Source organism: Stylophora pistillata, chromosome 12 (genome assembly GCF_964205215.1).
Source record: "Stylophora pistillata chromosome 12, jaStyPist1.2, whole genome shotgun sequence".
In the NCBI taxonomy this organism is placed as follows: Eukaryota; Metazoa; Cnidaria; class Anthozoa; order Scleractinia; family Pocilloporidae; genus Stylophora; species Stylophora pistillata.
In genome coordinates, this window is record NC_142530.1 from 4,159,909 (window position 1) to 4,176,198 (window position 16,290).

General features: G+C 40.7%; 1 protein-coding gene across 1 annotated transcript; it reads right to left on the reverse strand.

Moving 5' to 3' along the window:
• Positions 1–217: 217 nt before the first annotated feature.
• Positions 218–16,270, reverse strand: LOC111325980 (ferric reductase SjCytb561). Its single transcript, XM_022929900.2, has 4 exons — positions 15,929–16,270; positions 14,020–14,222; positions 13,395–13,552; positions 218–3,305 (listed from the first exon to the last, which is right to left on the reverse strand). Exons 1-4 carry the CDS (start codon positions 16,146–16,148, stop codon positions 3,149–3,151), a joined length of 738 nt encoding a protein of 245 aa, XP_022785635.2. The 5' UTR covers positions 16,149–16,270; the 3' UTR covers positions 218–3,148.
• Between the last annotated feature and the right edge of the window lie 20 nt (positions 16,271–16,290).

The window sequence follows — 16,290 nt, forward strand, 5'->3', positions numbered from 1 at the left end:
GTCACTCGCGAGAAAAATATTTTTTCGCAAGGCATTTGTTTGCTGACGTCACCAGCGTGCACAATTGGAAATTGAAGCACGCTCGAGCTATTGAATTTGATTGCACGAATTTACAAGCTATGTTATAAAAAAAAATATCGACCCAAGTGTTCCTCCAGTCATTGCTCTTAACCCTTTGCACTCTAGCAACAGTATGCATATTCTCCATACTGTTCTCTATATAGGATTTCCCGCTCTTTTAACCTTTTTAAAATTTCTCCAATTTAAGGGAGATAATTTGTACAACAAGATTATGCAATAGAGAATACAGCTCTCCGTGCTCGTTCGAGAGCAAAAGACCATCGTACCCGTTTACTGTACCTCGATTGAAAAATAATACCATGTTTTCGGAATGCGCGCACACTGATTGAGTGACTTGCATGTGCAATACCGGATGCGCAGTGCAATACCGGATGCGCAGTGCAATACTAAGGAATCATCATACAATCAAAACACGGTATAAAGGGCCTTTTAGAAGGAGGGCACTAATTGAGTCATTAAACAGAGCTCCTCTAGATAATTGTGATGGTGCTACTTTACTTAAAGTGTCATAAGTAAAACGGTTACAACGGATTTATAAAGTTATACTCGTAACTACTTAAACCCGATGGAACAATTTAGAATGTTAGCAAAACGTTAGGAGTACAAAAAAAAAAGTGTTGGCTTGTTGCGGACTTTGGGCACTATCTGAGTGCGCTGTCATGTCTGTTTAAAACTGAAGGCCAGTTGGCTACTTTATTGCAGACATTGGGCACCTTCTGAGTGCGCTGTCATGTCTGTTTAAAACTGAAGGCCAGTTGGCTACTTTATTGCAGACATTGGGCACCTTCTGAGTGCGCTGTCATGTCTGTTTAAAACTGAAGGCCAGTTGGCTACTTTATTGCAGACATTGGGCACCTTCTGAGTGCGCTGTCATGTCTGTTTAAAACTGAAGGCCAGTTGGCTACTTTATTGCAGACATTGGGCACCTTCTGAGTGCGCTATAAATGTCTGTGTGAGACTGGATGAAGACCTGTTGGTATTTTGCAGACATCGAGCACTATCTGAGCCTGTTACGATACCTGTATGAGACTGGATACCAGCTTGTTAGTACATTGCAGATATTGGGCACCTTCTAAGTGCACTTTAATGCCTTTGTGACTCTGGATGCCTTCTCTTTGGTATGTAACAGACATCAGGGACCATTTGAGTGCGCTCTGATGTCAGTGCGAGACTGGATGCGAGCTTGTTGGTATGTTGTAGATATTGGGCACCATTCAAGTGCGTTATGATGTTTGTGTGAGACTGTGTGCCAGCTAGCTGGTATGTTGCAGACATCGAGTACCTTCTAAGTGCGCTGTGATGTCTGTATGACACTGGACGCCAGCATGTTGCTTGGCTGCAGACACTGGGCACCTTCTAAATCCCCCATATTGTCTGTGTGAGACTGGATGACAATATATTGGTTTATTACACGACTCGGGCAGTCAGAGGGCCAATAACTAAAATCAACCAATCAAAATGCTCTATTGCCGGTCGTTATTCTCTCAGTATTGGACCGGGCACTGTCCCAAATGGTCCCGAATGATACCGCACTTGTGTCCCTTTGAACTTCAGTCGTATAAGAAATCTCTTATTAACCAAGCTTGCTCGGGACCGTACTGGAAGAGTATCGGCCCTCGGTCTTTTTTGTACGGACCTCGCTGCGCTCGGTCCGTACTGTCAAGACCTCGGGCCGATATTCTCCCAGTACGGCCCTCGCGCTTGGTTAATAAGATATATGTACTGCAGACACTGGCACCTTCTTAGTGCGCTATGTCTGTGTGAGACTTGATGTCAGCTTGTTTGTAAGTTCCAGACATTGTGCACCATGTAAGTGAGCTGTGAATAATTTTACAAGCGAATGAGTTTCAATAATGGGCATTGTTTAGTATGACAATTGATTGTTATTCATGGCTAAGCTAAAGACAATGGCTCGCTCGCTCGCTCAAAAAGCGCCATTTTTTAACGCAATTTCGACTAAACCTTTTCAAACTGAAATGGATAAAGGTTCCCATCGGTCAATTTTCAAACTTAAAACGGATTCTGTGAGAGTAAAGATCAATTTTTTATTTGCCGCGCGTTGACTGTTCATGGGTAGTAAGGCTTTTCAGAAACTCGCTCTGGAAAATGACTTCCATACTAAAAATACCCGAATTTGGTGTATTTTCAAGTTCAAAAGAATAATACTTCTACTTCGTAATTATCGTTTATTTTGGGTGCAAATTGTAGATACACCTTTAATCTTCTAAACGCCGTGCGTTGATTTAGAAGCAAAAACTTCCAAATCTCAGAAAGGTGAGTTTTACGAAGCCTTGTTGGCCAGTTTTGGCCCATTCGCCTCTAATTAAGGGCTCTTCAAAGCAAGGTCGCCTTCAAATTTGGTTATGAATAATTCATGATGTCCACCCATTCTACCCCATGATTGGACATCATCTAATTGCGCAATGATTTCTGTGTATGACAAAATGTCAGCTTATTGATGCGTTGCAGACATTGGGCACCTTCTAAATGCGCTATGATGTCTGTGTGATACTAAATGCCAGCTTGTTGGTACATTGCAGACAGTGGGCACCATCCAAGTGCACTATGATGTCTGTGTGATACTAAATATCATATTTTTGGTACGTTGGAGAAATAGGGCACAATCCAATTGCGCCATGATGTCTATGTGAGACTAAATGCCAGTTTGTTGGTACATTGCAGACATTGGGCACCTTCTTAATGCGCTATGATGTCTGCATCAGACTGGACGCCAAGTTGTTGGTATGTTGCAGACATTGGGCACCTTTTCAGTGCGCTTTGATGTCTGTAGAGACTGTTTACCAGCATGTTGCTATTTTGCAGACATTGGGCACCTTCTAAGTGCGCTATAATGTCTGTGTCAGACTGAATACCACCTTGTTTGTTTACTGCAGACATTGGGCACCATCTGAGTGCGCTTTGATATCTGTTGGAGACAGGATGACAGCTTGTTGGTATGTTGCAGACATTTGGCACCATCTAAGTGCGCTGTGATGTCTGTGTGAGGCTAGATGCCAGCTTGCTGGTATGTTGCAGAAATTGGGCACCTAAAGACATCGGGCACCTTCTAGATGCGCTCACTTATCAAGGACTCTCGCTCTTCATCTGTATTTACCACCTTGAATGCTGAGTTTGTCACCACAAACATTACTGTGCCAGCTAGGAGGATCAGTGTGATACCCAAAGAATTACCCAACTTTCCAACAGAAGGTAGTTTTGAGTAGCTGCAAAAGGTAAGAGTTTAATTATCATCACTTAAATGTATCACAATGCCCTGGGTGCTACGTGTTATGTCATGATTTTTACTCTGCCACTAACAAAAAGGACGCTTTTGAAAAGATTCGTGCGTTTTTACCATGGTTATAAATTGAAGGAAGGGGGTAGGTTTCTAAAGTAACTTTGGTGTTACATCGGTGGGAGTGACAGGGTAATTGGGTTTCTATCAACTGGAGTTTATAATGTAAATTGGCCACCGTAAAGAGTTTTAAAAGCTGACGTTTCGAGCGTTAGCCCTTCGTCAGAGCGAATGGAGGTATTGTGGGTTGTGTGCTTGCTTATATGCAGAAAGTGGAGCTACGCTATTGGTGGGAACATGGTGACGAGAAAAACAGGAATAAATATATGGAATGAAAAGCGTTCGTTTACTATACCATTAGGATCAAGAGTGCCGATTTGAAAGATAAACTTTCTTTCAAGAGTTTTGCAGCTTTCCGAACTACCTAAATGTAGGGAAAGGCCGCAAGCCGCCTTATGATGCTTGGAATGGTTAGGCAGATTAAAGTGTCTAGACTGGTTTGGATGCGTCCTTGTCGTTCCTTTCTACGTCGCGAAGGTGTTCTCGGAATCGGTTACCTAGCCGTTTTCCTGTTTCACCAATGTACATCTTTTTGCAGTAAGTGCAAGTTATGCAACAGAAAACATTGAAAGAGGTGCACGTGGAGTGATTAGTAACCTTACTTGTCCGTTTTGGTCCGGATATTTTCGGCTCAAAGTTGTAAATGAAAGGACAAGTTTTGCATCGTGCGCGAGCGCATTTGAAAGTTCCGGGTTGTTCATTAGTGTTGAGGGGTTTTACCACTCGCTTGGCAAATTAACAGGAGGTACTGAGACTCTGTAATTTTCTTCTTTATTCTCTCTCTTGTTCCACTGCTTATTTCTACTACTTTCAGCAAGGAGTGCTCCAGTATTAAATACAAAAATCACAGACATGTTTGGGTTAGCTAACCGTGGGAACTTCCAAAACAGGATGTTCAGTGTGGGTAAAACTCAAGGTCAGTTTTACCAACTCAAACATGACCACCTAGCAAACTAGTTATTTTCAACCATAACAAGGGATTAAAATGTCTAGCACGGTAACTGCTGAGCCAATTTCAAGCACACACTAAAAATAAATGATCAAAACTATAGATTCATAAAAATAGCACGTAGGGGCGAAAAGGCGAGACTTAATAAAACAAAAGGTAAACCTAAAAATGCTTGAAATATCGAGCCTTGAAAACGCTCTACAACATTCCTCCCCGCCTAAATTAAGCATCGTCCTCGATGCGGACGGTAGGGAAATATTACATGGAAAAGTTAACTTATCTAATACAAAATAATTAAATTTTTTTTTGCTGTTTGTTTTGTTTTGTTTTGTTTTGTTTTTTTTTAATTAATTCAATTGATACCTATCAGTTCGGTCACAACCCAGTCGAACGGTTGTTAACTAACTGCCTAAAGTGGTCTATGCTATCTGCTAACAAGAGATCGCCAAAAACGAAAATCCCATCGTACTCGCGCGACGCGTGAACTAAAAGGCTACGGGCTACTGAAAGGTAATTCCTCATTTTCAAAGTGAACATTACCGCACAAAGCTGATTTTCTTCGTACAAGGGGTAAAAATTATCAGAAAGGGGGGCCCGAAAGACACGAGTTAAGAACTGTTCATGAACCATGAAGTAATGACTAATATTGACAAATGCAACTAGGTCACCAGTGTCCCAATCAATGTCACGTCCGCTGCCAGAAAAGAAACTTAAGAATAAATCAAATGTTTGCCATGGAAAATATTGGTCTACATGGAATACGGGAGTGACCTGTTCCAGGGGCTGACTCTCACATCGATGTTTGAAGGTTGCGAACAACCCGCTAACCGACGCTAGCTGGATGGCAGTTAATTCATCTAATACTCGGGAAAAATGAACTAAAGTTAAAGTTATTATATAATTCATTATCGAAATAGAAATAGTTTAGTTCAGTTCAGTTCCTTGAATGACTTGTCTTGGATAGTCTTTACTTCTTTTCTCTCCGGGTTTGTGTGTTGTACGACTTTCTTCTACGGATGTTGTTTTCAGACGGTTGATCCTTCTGTGCTTTGAACAATGTGTGCAGGTTTTATGTTGGTGACTCTCTGCAACTGCTGTTGGCAAGGTAGGTGGGCTGGCAGGTGTGGAGTGTCGCACAGATATTCTGGAGATGCACCGGCAAAGAATACAGAATACAGTGAAATTCACCACTGATAGACCAAGTGCAATGAACGTAATATACTCGATGTAAGTGAACTGAGTAGTTACCTCTATCTGATCAATCAAACTGTCTGCCTTCTGCAAAGTGCCACTGAGCTGCCTATCATAAAGTTGGAACAACTCATCGAAGTTGTCGATCACTGTATGATTAATCTTGATAGGTGGTGGGATGGTCAATGACTTATGATGTAACTTCAATGTAGGAAAATCATCTGAGTTGGGATCCCACTGAACATAAGAAAGTGTGTCCGTTGAAAATAAAGGCAATGACACCATTAGTCTTTGGGGACAAGTGCCCAAACTAGTCTCCATTCCAATGAAGCTAACGTTGCAAGGGAAATTATAGATGGCCAACGGAGAAATGTTAAGTTGCTCGCCATTGCTCAAAGCTAAAGTTCCAGAAGTGGTGGAGAGAAAATATCTGCCTCCAAGATGAGCCAATGGGTGGATATGGTCGCACTTCGAAGTTGGTTGATGGTTTCGCGGGAAAGAAAGTTTCAGGTCTGGATTCCAAGCAAAACCTAACCATTGCAAGCTATAAACTGTCTTTAATACATTCTTAGGGCATAAGAAACCTACTTCACTTCTAAAACACCTATCTAATCCGTCTAAAGAGACTACCTGCCTTGAATTTGGACAATTAATTAAAGCAAGGTTTGTGCGTTCGACAGGCCTTGAAAAACATTTTCCCGAAATATTAAATTTGAGTGGAGTCAAATGTTGTACGACGCAGAAGCTATTTTTATCTGTAATCTCTGGTGCTAACAGTAAGATATCTACAGTCAAATCCTGACCGCTGTGTTCGACATCGACCATTGGGCTAGCCAGAACAGACAAACCTTGTTCTAATGCTGTTATAGTCAACCTCAATGAATGATCAGAAGAAAGTTTGGCAGACAAGTGGGAAGACATAAACTTAGGTAAATCGGAATAGCCCACTAATGATTTTTCATGTAGATGGGATATCTGACTCAAAGTATCTTGGATTTCAAATAGTCTCAGAAATGCGGCAAAAGCACGATTAATTTCAGCGGTATACTTAGAAGGAAATTCCATTGTCATTCCTTCGCGGCATTTGGCTGAATTGGAAGATTTTTCTAGCTGTTTCTGCCAGTCATTAAAGGTACTTTGAACCATTTTTAAATCCTGAGACAAAAAGTTCAGTTTGCTGTTCATCTGATCAGTAATTTTGAATAAATGCACAATTTTTCCGTCGAGAACTCGCATCATACTTTGTGAAATAGACATAGCGTACGTTAGAGATCTCAGAGTGGTCTTAAGGTTCTTAATGTGGTTATTTTCACATTTGTGTCCTGTCCCGGTCCAAATTGCACGAAAAATACCTTGAACACCTGCGTGACACATCCAATTCGAACGTCGCGTGCGACTCTGTCCTCGTAACCACTGTCTTTCGTCAACTGACTGACCGCGACAGAATTCTAACGCCCAAGTTTTGCATTCAGAAACGGAGCTCTTATAGACTCTTGGGCACAACATTCTGGAGACTTTTCCTACCATAAACTGGTAATACCTTGGCAATATGTGTCGCACTCCACTAGGGTTGAAAAGCCTGGCAAAGAAAGAAGTCGCCGAACGACCTTTTGGAAGCCTCGAACTGTCAGCAATAATTGATCGAAAAACTTTCCCATAGGCGCGGAACAGGATGTATTACTCATAGAAAAAGTACTCTCCATTTCCGTAAAATTAAAGACTGTGTGAATATTCAAAAGCTTTGTCTCGGTATAAAAGGTAAGCGGTTTAGGGGAATGAGCAATCATTAACGGGGCGGGGTAAAATTCTACTTTCTGCACGAGGGAGTCAAAATTTTGAGCATGCGTCACACAAAATTGAACAATAACAAAGGCAAATGTGAGATAAAGCAATGGTCGGGATGCAAGCCTGGAATCCATTTACCCAAAATCCTTTAATTCGATATAAAAACGAAAATCTTTGCATACAGTCTTGAAGATCCGGGGGGATAAAAAACAGGAATGAGTCGACTACAAGAGAATTCATTCGTGTTGCAGCAGTAGCAGCAACAACCTCCTTTTCAACAACAAGGTGGCTACTATCAACAATATTACAGACAGCAGCATCCTTATCAACGACAAAGCTCTCCAATTGCATTTGAAAACAAAAACATTTGCCTAAAATCCTGAAATTCTCGAGAAGAACAAAACAGAAATAAATTGATTACGTGGGAGCTAGTCACTTCCTCGAATTGTTAAAATTATCAACAAGTCGTCTATCCAAAATGTTTTGCTCTGGTTCCCAAGTTGACTGATTTTTGGGAAAGTTATGCCACTTAACTAGGTATTCCATTTTGCCTTTCTTTTTACGAGATTTAAGAATTCGCTCAGCTGGGAAAATTCTATCGTCGTCTTTCTCTGATGAATCCGAACAAGGCTGGATCTGATTGTCTGAATGTGAACTTGAATTAGTAGTATCTGAAACTGGTTTATGACTAACATTCTTATCGAGAGGAACCTCCGACTCAAAACAGTCATCTGGAATATCAGACTCATCCAGGTAAGGCTCATCAGGATCGTCCACTAGTGGAGGTTCAATTGGTCGTAAAGATGGATCGATAAATGGCTTCATTCGATTCGCATGCACGGCAAAGGTAAGTTTCTTATTAGTATCAGTGCGCAAACGAAAATGAACGGGAGATGATTGCTCTACTATTCTGTATGGTCCTAACCAATTGTGCAAAAGTTTCCTAGATAAACCCTTTTTAGTTCGAGGTGTATAAACCCAAACACGTTGACCAAGTTCGAACACTGGTTCTTTCGTATTCTGATCATAATAATCCTTCATTTTCTGCTGAGCACGCTGCAAATTTTCTCTAGCTAAATTTTGTGCTAATTCAATGTTTTCAACAATTCGTTTGCGGTGTTCAAACACTGAAGCAGTAACGTCGTCATCGACTGGCGGTAAATACTTGACATCCACAGGCAAACGGGGCTCACGGCCATACAGTACGTAAAAAGGAGAATCGCCAATGGCTTCTAAAATTGACGTTCTATGGGCAAACAAAACTAGCAGTATAAAATAATCCCAATCTTTTTTATTCTTTGCGACATACATTGAAAGTGACTGACATAAAGTAGAGTTAAATCTTTCAACTAAGCCATCAGTTTGCGGGTGATAACTGGAAGTGTTCACTTTGTGGATACGGAAGACCTTACAAACATCTGCTACCACTTTAGATAAGAAATTTTTTCCTCTATCAGACAACAGAACTCTAGGTGCGCCATGTCTGGCAATGATCTCATTCACTAATAGACGAGAAATTACAGTTGCTTCAACGCTCGGAACAGGAAATGCTTCACACCATCGAGTAAGATAATCACTGAAAACGACGACGTACCTATTACCCTTATTAGAAGGTGGAAAAGGCCCTAACACATCAACAGCTACTCTATCAAAAGCATTCTCCACTGGAATTGGAAGTAAGGGTGCCTTTTTGGTATTCCTAGGGGATTTTCTCATGGAACACTCAGTGCAAGACTTACACCAATGTTCAACATCTTTGTACATTCCTTTCCACCAATATCGTTGCTTAACCTTATTGAAAGTCTTATGGACTCCAAAATGCGCACCGGAAACGTGGTCATGCATGTTCGACAAAATTTCAAATCTCAATGCTGGAGGTACAACGAGCTGAGAAAATGAATCCCAAGAATTGCGCTTTCTATTGTTGCCTAAATGGTAAAGTAAACCATCATGTCCGATGTAATAACTATCAGTCACAAGTAAAAGCTTGCGCGCCGCAGTATCGTCTAACGGTAAAATATCATTTTCTAGGTAATCGATTATCTCACTAAGGTCGAAATCACGCCTTTGCAATTCTCGTACTTTCGCTATTGGTGGCTCGTCTTTTTGGATTGAATTACATTCCCTTGTGTCATAAGGACGTCTAGACAAACTATCCGCATTGCCATGCATCTTACCAGGGCGATGAACAATTTCAAAATCGTACTGTTGCAAAAGTAAAGCCCATCTTGCAAGACGACCAGAAGCACCCTTAACATTCATTAACCAACGTAACGAACTGTGATCAGTAACAACTGTAAATTGGCGACTCTGAAGATAGGGCTGAAATTTCTTAATACCTTCTATTAACGCGAGTGCTTCCCTCTCAGTTGTGCTATAGTTGCGCTCTGCACTACTCAAACCGCGACCGTTAAAAGCAATCGCTACTTCTTTACCATCCTGGACTTGAGCTACGGTAAATCCTATTCCTGTAGAACTAGCATCAACAAACAGTAGAAAAGGTTCTTTAAAGTTAGGATAAGCTAAAATAGGAGCGGACACTAAAGCACGTTTCAACTTGTCGAAAGCGACGGCACACTCTTCTGTCGAATTGAAAGAAACACCCTTTTTAGTCAATGCATTCAGAGGATTGGCTACATGAGAAAAACCGTTGACAAAACGTCTGTAATAATTAGCGAGACCTAAGAAATTCCTGAGTTCTTTGAGATTAGTTGGAGTAGGGAATTCCTGCACAACACGAATCTTTTCTGGGTTTGGACTAATACCTTCGGGAGTTACGATATGACCAAGATATTCTACCCTTTGTTTAACGAAATCACATTTCTTTGGATTTAGTTTGATATTAGCTTTACGAAGTCTTTTAAAAATCTCTTCTAAATGGACCAAATGTTCGTCGACCGACTTTGAAAATATAATGATATCATCGATATATATAAGTGCAAATCGATATTCCAATCCTCTCAAAATATGGCCCATAAGTCTCTGGAAACTCTGTCCAGAATTTGTAAGACCGAAAGGCATTACCAAGAATTCATACAAGCCATTGTGCGTAGCAAAAGCAGTCTTTTCTCTGGCAGAAGGATGAAGTTCTATTTGCCAATAACCTGATTTCGTGTCAATTGTGCTAAAAACATTTGTTCCACTCAAAGAATCTAAGGTATCGGAAATCAGAGGTAAAGGAAAGCTATCTTTTTTGGTAACTTTGTTCAATTTACGATAGTCAACGCAAAATCTCATAGAACCATCTTTTTTCTTGACTAGAACAACAGGTGAAGACCAAGCACTAACTGACTCTTGAACAATTCCACGTTCTAGCATACCCTTCACTTGTCTATCGATCTCTTTTTTACCTTCAGGCGAAGAGCGATATGGCATTTGTTTAACTGGTGTAGCGTCACCCGTATCGATCACGTGCTGTACTAACGACGTTCTACCTAATTCGGCATCAGAAAAAGCGAACACATCACGGTATTTACTAAACAAATCACGAAATTTAATTTTTTCATCAGCTGACAGTATACTATCAGACAAGTCAGGCAACTGAGAATAATCACCTTCTTCTGGTTCGTTGTCACTACTAAGAGAACAATGACTTTCGCGTAGCTTTTCTTTTGCGTTCAACTCGAAAGTAGCTATGTTGCGATCTATCTCCTCAAAATTAGCTAGACGAGTCCTTCGGTAAATTTTCACTGGTTTAAAAGAAGGATTAACCAACCTAATAGGGATTGTACCATCCTCTGCAACACTAACAAGCTCGGACGCTCCAAAAATCGAATAACGGTGAGATAAATCAGGCTTTGGGACAATCATGCCATCGATACCATACTTATTTGACGAGTCTTCAAGTTCCCCAGAAATCAAAATTTCTGACTGAGGTGGAATCACAAAGCTATGATAGGCATGGACAGAAGAAATGAAGGCTTCATCAATTAGATCATCGTCGTCATCTACGCGCACACCCTCAAAAGGAAAAGGACTGGGCTCTGAGGGAAAACTAACTAATCCATCCTTAAAATCAACTTTGAAACAAAATTGTTTAAGAAAATCTCTACCCAATATAACATCAAAAGACAGGTCCTCTATCACAAATACTTCGAAAGCAAACATACGAGAATCAATGACAAATTTCATCAAAGTCTTTCCTACAGTAGTCAAAGGAGAACCATTTACTGTAGTCACACTTTCTGAATCAGGCACACCAAGTTCTGGGTAAGCGTGACATAAGTGTTTTCGCCACACATTAGCGCTTACTGCTGTGACAGCAGCTCCGGAATCTATTAGACATTGAAAATTATGACCCTTTATGCTAACAGGTAGAAGAGCACTTCCAGATGCAAAAGAAATAGAAATGTCATCAACTTTGTCCTCTACATAATTACTAACGGGCTGTACAAAAGAATTTGCTTCAGCTCTGCTGCTAAAGTTATTTAAAGTCCTCGAGACGGATAAACTTGTTGACCCCTGTTCACTATTCTCTAAATCGCTGCTAGCCAAAGGCGAGTAGTCACTACATAAAGTTTTGTCGCTATCGGCTACCTCATTTTGCTTAGCTTTGTTCGAAATGACCTCCGAAATAACAATATCGTCACTACTTAACACATCATCATTAAAAATATCTGCTTGTTCAAAAACTAGGCTGTTTTCTTCGACAACAGCACTTTCAAAACTTGGAGGCTCTTCTTTTGAGACCTTACATAAACACTCAGGAGTTTTATCCTGAACAGACAAAGCAGAAAGATTCGGCGTACTGGCGCCTGAAAATAAAGTCGTGTGTCCTTTGCTAGACACCGGAGGTTGTTTAAGTACTTCCACAGTACTTGATATGACTACTTCAAACAATTCAAGTACCTTAATAACGATAGCCAAAATAATGGACAAAATAATGACAATACTACTCTCCAAACAAGCGCCTTGTTTTTGTCTACCACTCTGCGGAGGGTGACTAGATGAATGTTTTGGTGAGGTTTGACAATTATCTTCGACAATAATATGTTGCGCTAAATCAAGTCTCTCATCTACTGAAATATCGGCAGGCTTGGCTTTACTGAAAGCAAGTTTATCAGCATTGCACGATCCTCCCGATAAATTTCGGTCTACAAGTTTCATTAAAGGTTTTTGTACAGTATTTGACGCCTCCATCACGGGTTCATTTCCTAACGAGACAGGGGCACTTTTCAGTTTCCCTGCTGCTTAGACTGCCAGTCAGAAGTGTTTTGGTCCCTATTTTGATAAAATAAATATTCGGCTCAAAGTTGTAAATGAAAGGACAAGTTTTGCATCGTGCGCGAGCGCATTTGAAAGTTCCGGGTTGTTCATTAGTTTGTAGTGAACTTCTGACCAAAAAGTTGCCTATGTTTTTGATTCGTTTGAATGAAATACGTGGAGATAGCGAAAAGATAGTGCCAGTCTCTGAATCGTTTTGAAGTAATTTAAAGATTTTGAGAATGATAAAATTAACTGCGTGGTTGTGAGGGTGGAATGTTAGGGTGAATGGAATGGGGTGAGAATTTTCCTTACGTGCCGTTTGTAGAGCTGAGTGGTCCATAAATTAGTTGGGCGCGGTGGTGACCCGCTTGAACGACAGAAATAAGATAGCCACGTTTTTCGAAAAACTGGTACATTGACTCTGATATGTGGAAAAAAATCAGTGTCATCACTATATATACAACGAAGTAAGTAAGTAAGTAAGTAAAACCTCTATTTAGACACGAAAAGTATTGAAGCTGTGCAGCTTGTGGAAGTCTTAGGAACTGAGTAAAGGGAATGGATTTCTGGACATGAGATGGATGTGAAGATGAATACAACAATTAACTAGGTGGCTTACTTACATAGTTACTTGTTATGCTCGAAACGTCAGCTTTTAAAACACTTTACCATGGCCAATTTACTTTTTCAACTCAGTTGATAAAACCCCAATTACTTAGAAATTGAAGGCTTGGTAAAAAAAATTAACCATCAGAGCACTACATCACTTTGGGATCAACAAAAGATATTTACCTGTATTCTTAAAAGTATCAGTTTAAAAGTACTTACTTCTGGTTGAAAGAAAGCTTTTCAATCACTCCTAATAGGCAAGTGCCGATGGCCATCATAAAGATAAACACGCCAAAGAACACATGTACTTTAACGTACACTGCACGAGGACCATCAGGCAGCTTAGGAAACAGAAAGCTTACAAAACCAACCAGAAGCTGGGGAGGAAAAGATTATTACCGTAAAGAAAATAAAATAGTACGTTTTGTGAATCTAACAATTTCAGGCTAAACGGTTGGTCCCAATAGAAAATAACATGTCAATCGTTATCTCTCATCTACTCGTATAGAATCAAGGGGGCAAGTTTCCAAGGAAACTGTGGCGCTGCGTAAGTGGGAGAGTATAACGAGAGAATTTTCTTTTATCAACCAAGAGCTTCTAGACTGACGTTTCGAACGTTAGCCAATCGCCAGAGCGAATTCTTTTTTCTGAGAAAACTTGGCTCTGACAGCCTGAAAGCATGCCACCTGACCAGATACCTGGCCATTACAACGTTTGCGTATGCGCAGGCGTTTAACCGCTGTTTTGCCTTAGACGCGTGGCCATTACGACGTTTGCACATGCTCAGACGTTGGGCTGCTGTCTTCCCTCGAGGAAGAGAAAAAAATGGCAGTAGATAACTAACCTGACAACCAAAGAGGATGACGGTAGCTAATCCAGACCAGCTATGAAGGCTGTAGAGATTGGCATATCCATTGAAGTTGTGGAATTCAAACACAGCCTTGACACCCCAGACTGCGATTCCAAAAGCCACCAACTGAAGACCGAAATGAACCAGCTTAACATAGAACTTGTTTTGATGACGGAAGACTCTGAACATAATTATGGCTGGAAAAAAAAGGATAAAAAAACTAATGAACTCCTATGCTGTCATGGTAACTGTGTGTGCTTCTCGTAAATGGCAAATGGGCTTTTTTCATTAGGAATTTTCGCTAAACCTACAATAAAACGCAAAAGTCTCAACCAACACTCGACTGATTTTAACTTTCTTCGATGACTTTCCTCTATCACCCCCTCTCCCCCATTTTAAAGTTTAAAGAGCGTCTTCCACCGTTAATCGACGGTTTGAAAGAGGTCGTATCGTTAGAAGTCCTTAAAATCGTCCTTTGGATGTCACGCAATGATCTCCCAGCGCTGCGTGACATCCCAGGGCACGACTCTTCAAAACACTTAATAATTAACCAGAAGCATGGGAATTCGACGATTTGTGCCGCTATGTCATAAAGGTCGGCACACACGAGGGGACTAGTCCCTGCGACTATTCCCAGCGACCAGTTTCATGCGACTAGTCCCTTCGTGTGAACTACTCATTTCTGTGGTCGCAGGGACCAAATTTTGGTCCCTGCGACTGGTCGCACGAATTCAAACTGGTTTGAATTCGTGCGACCAGTCGCAGGGGCTTGTCGCATGAAACAAATGTTTGCCCCTTCGTGTGAATTGTTTGTGCGACCAGTCCCTGCGACTAAACGGTAAATAAGCCAATCACGGGTCAGTATTATGCGTGACTTCCGGTATTTGTAAACACTGCAGTTTCTATGAATTTTCCCTGAATTCTAGATTTCTACAACTGATGATGAATAAAAAACTATTTCTAGTTTTGTAAACATATACAGATGTCTTGGAGCCGTTTTGATGGAATTTTTACCCAATTTGACTTTGTGTCTGTTAAAAATAAAAAACAAAACAAAACAAAACAAAAACGGAACACGTAAAAGCATGAATCATCCGACTGAATAAGTGTAGTTCATTTGCGTTGATGTTTAATAGTCCAATTTTGTTTTCGTGTAACGCCCCAAACTAAGAAACATCTTTCGCCTTTTAATTTCCTATGTGCTTGTGCAATTGAGTGCCCTCGTGTGAATGCCTTAAGGGACTAGTCCCTGCTACCGGTCCCCTCGTGTAAACCCTTCAAAGACTTGTCGCCGGGATTAGTCGCACGGACTAGTCGCAGGGACTAGTCCCCTCGTGTGTGCCGACCTTAAAAGATACGCTGATATAAATAGACCTCTTTAGCTTGTATGTTATGTTCACCCATTCCAGATCTCAAGGCAATTCCCAGCTCTATATTTTTGTCATTAATTATGCTTACCTAAATAGGTAGAAATTTGAAAGAAACAGTTCTTTTGAATAAATCACATGAACTGAAATTGGCAAAGACTTTCTCCTTAGATAAGGACTATCTATCGATCGCTCTTTGTATCGTCTAAAAACGCGCGTCGACTATATAAATTACATCGTGGTAACCTCTGCGTCGGGAGTTAAGAGTGAATATAAATATGCTATAATGGACCGCCGGTTTACAATTTAAGACTATATTTTACTCCATCATTTAGTGGTTCTGTTCACAACAGTAAAGCCAAAGCCAGAGGCTTAAATGGCTCATGGTTTGCAGAGGAAAAGAATCCTACATTGGAGAAAAAGCAAGACTTTGAAGTAAATTGCAAGAACAGCATACATGCAGTTAAATTATGTAGTCCATAATTGACAAGAAACAGAGCACAGTAATACTTTAGTAAAGCTTCAAAGAAACTAACCCTCGCTATAAAGAAATACCAAACTAATGACCATACAAAGAGGATGGTAGTTAAACTCGTGAGCTGTCCCATCCCAAGCGAATCCACCGAGATATTTCACTGTCCATGTACCGGTCAGTGCTATCGCCAACATCCCTAAAATTGTAACTGCACCAACCGATAAGTAGAATACAAATGCAGAACTCTTTGAAGTCGTGCCATCTTGGTGACGTGGAGCCATGATAAAATGTTGTTTAGCTACCAAAAGCTTTTGTATTTTCAAGGCACTTTTGTTAGAGTCGCTTTCGAAAATGCAGTAATTTTATCCGTGCTTCAGTAGTGTCGATCCTTGGAGGTTTCCAATGAGCGGAAATGGAAGTAAG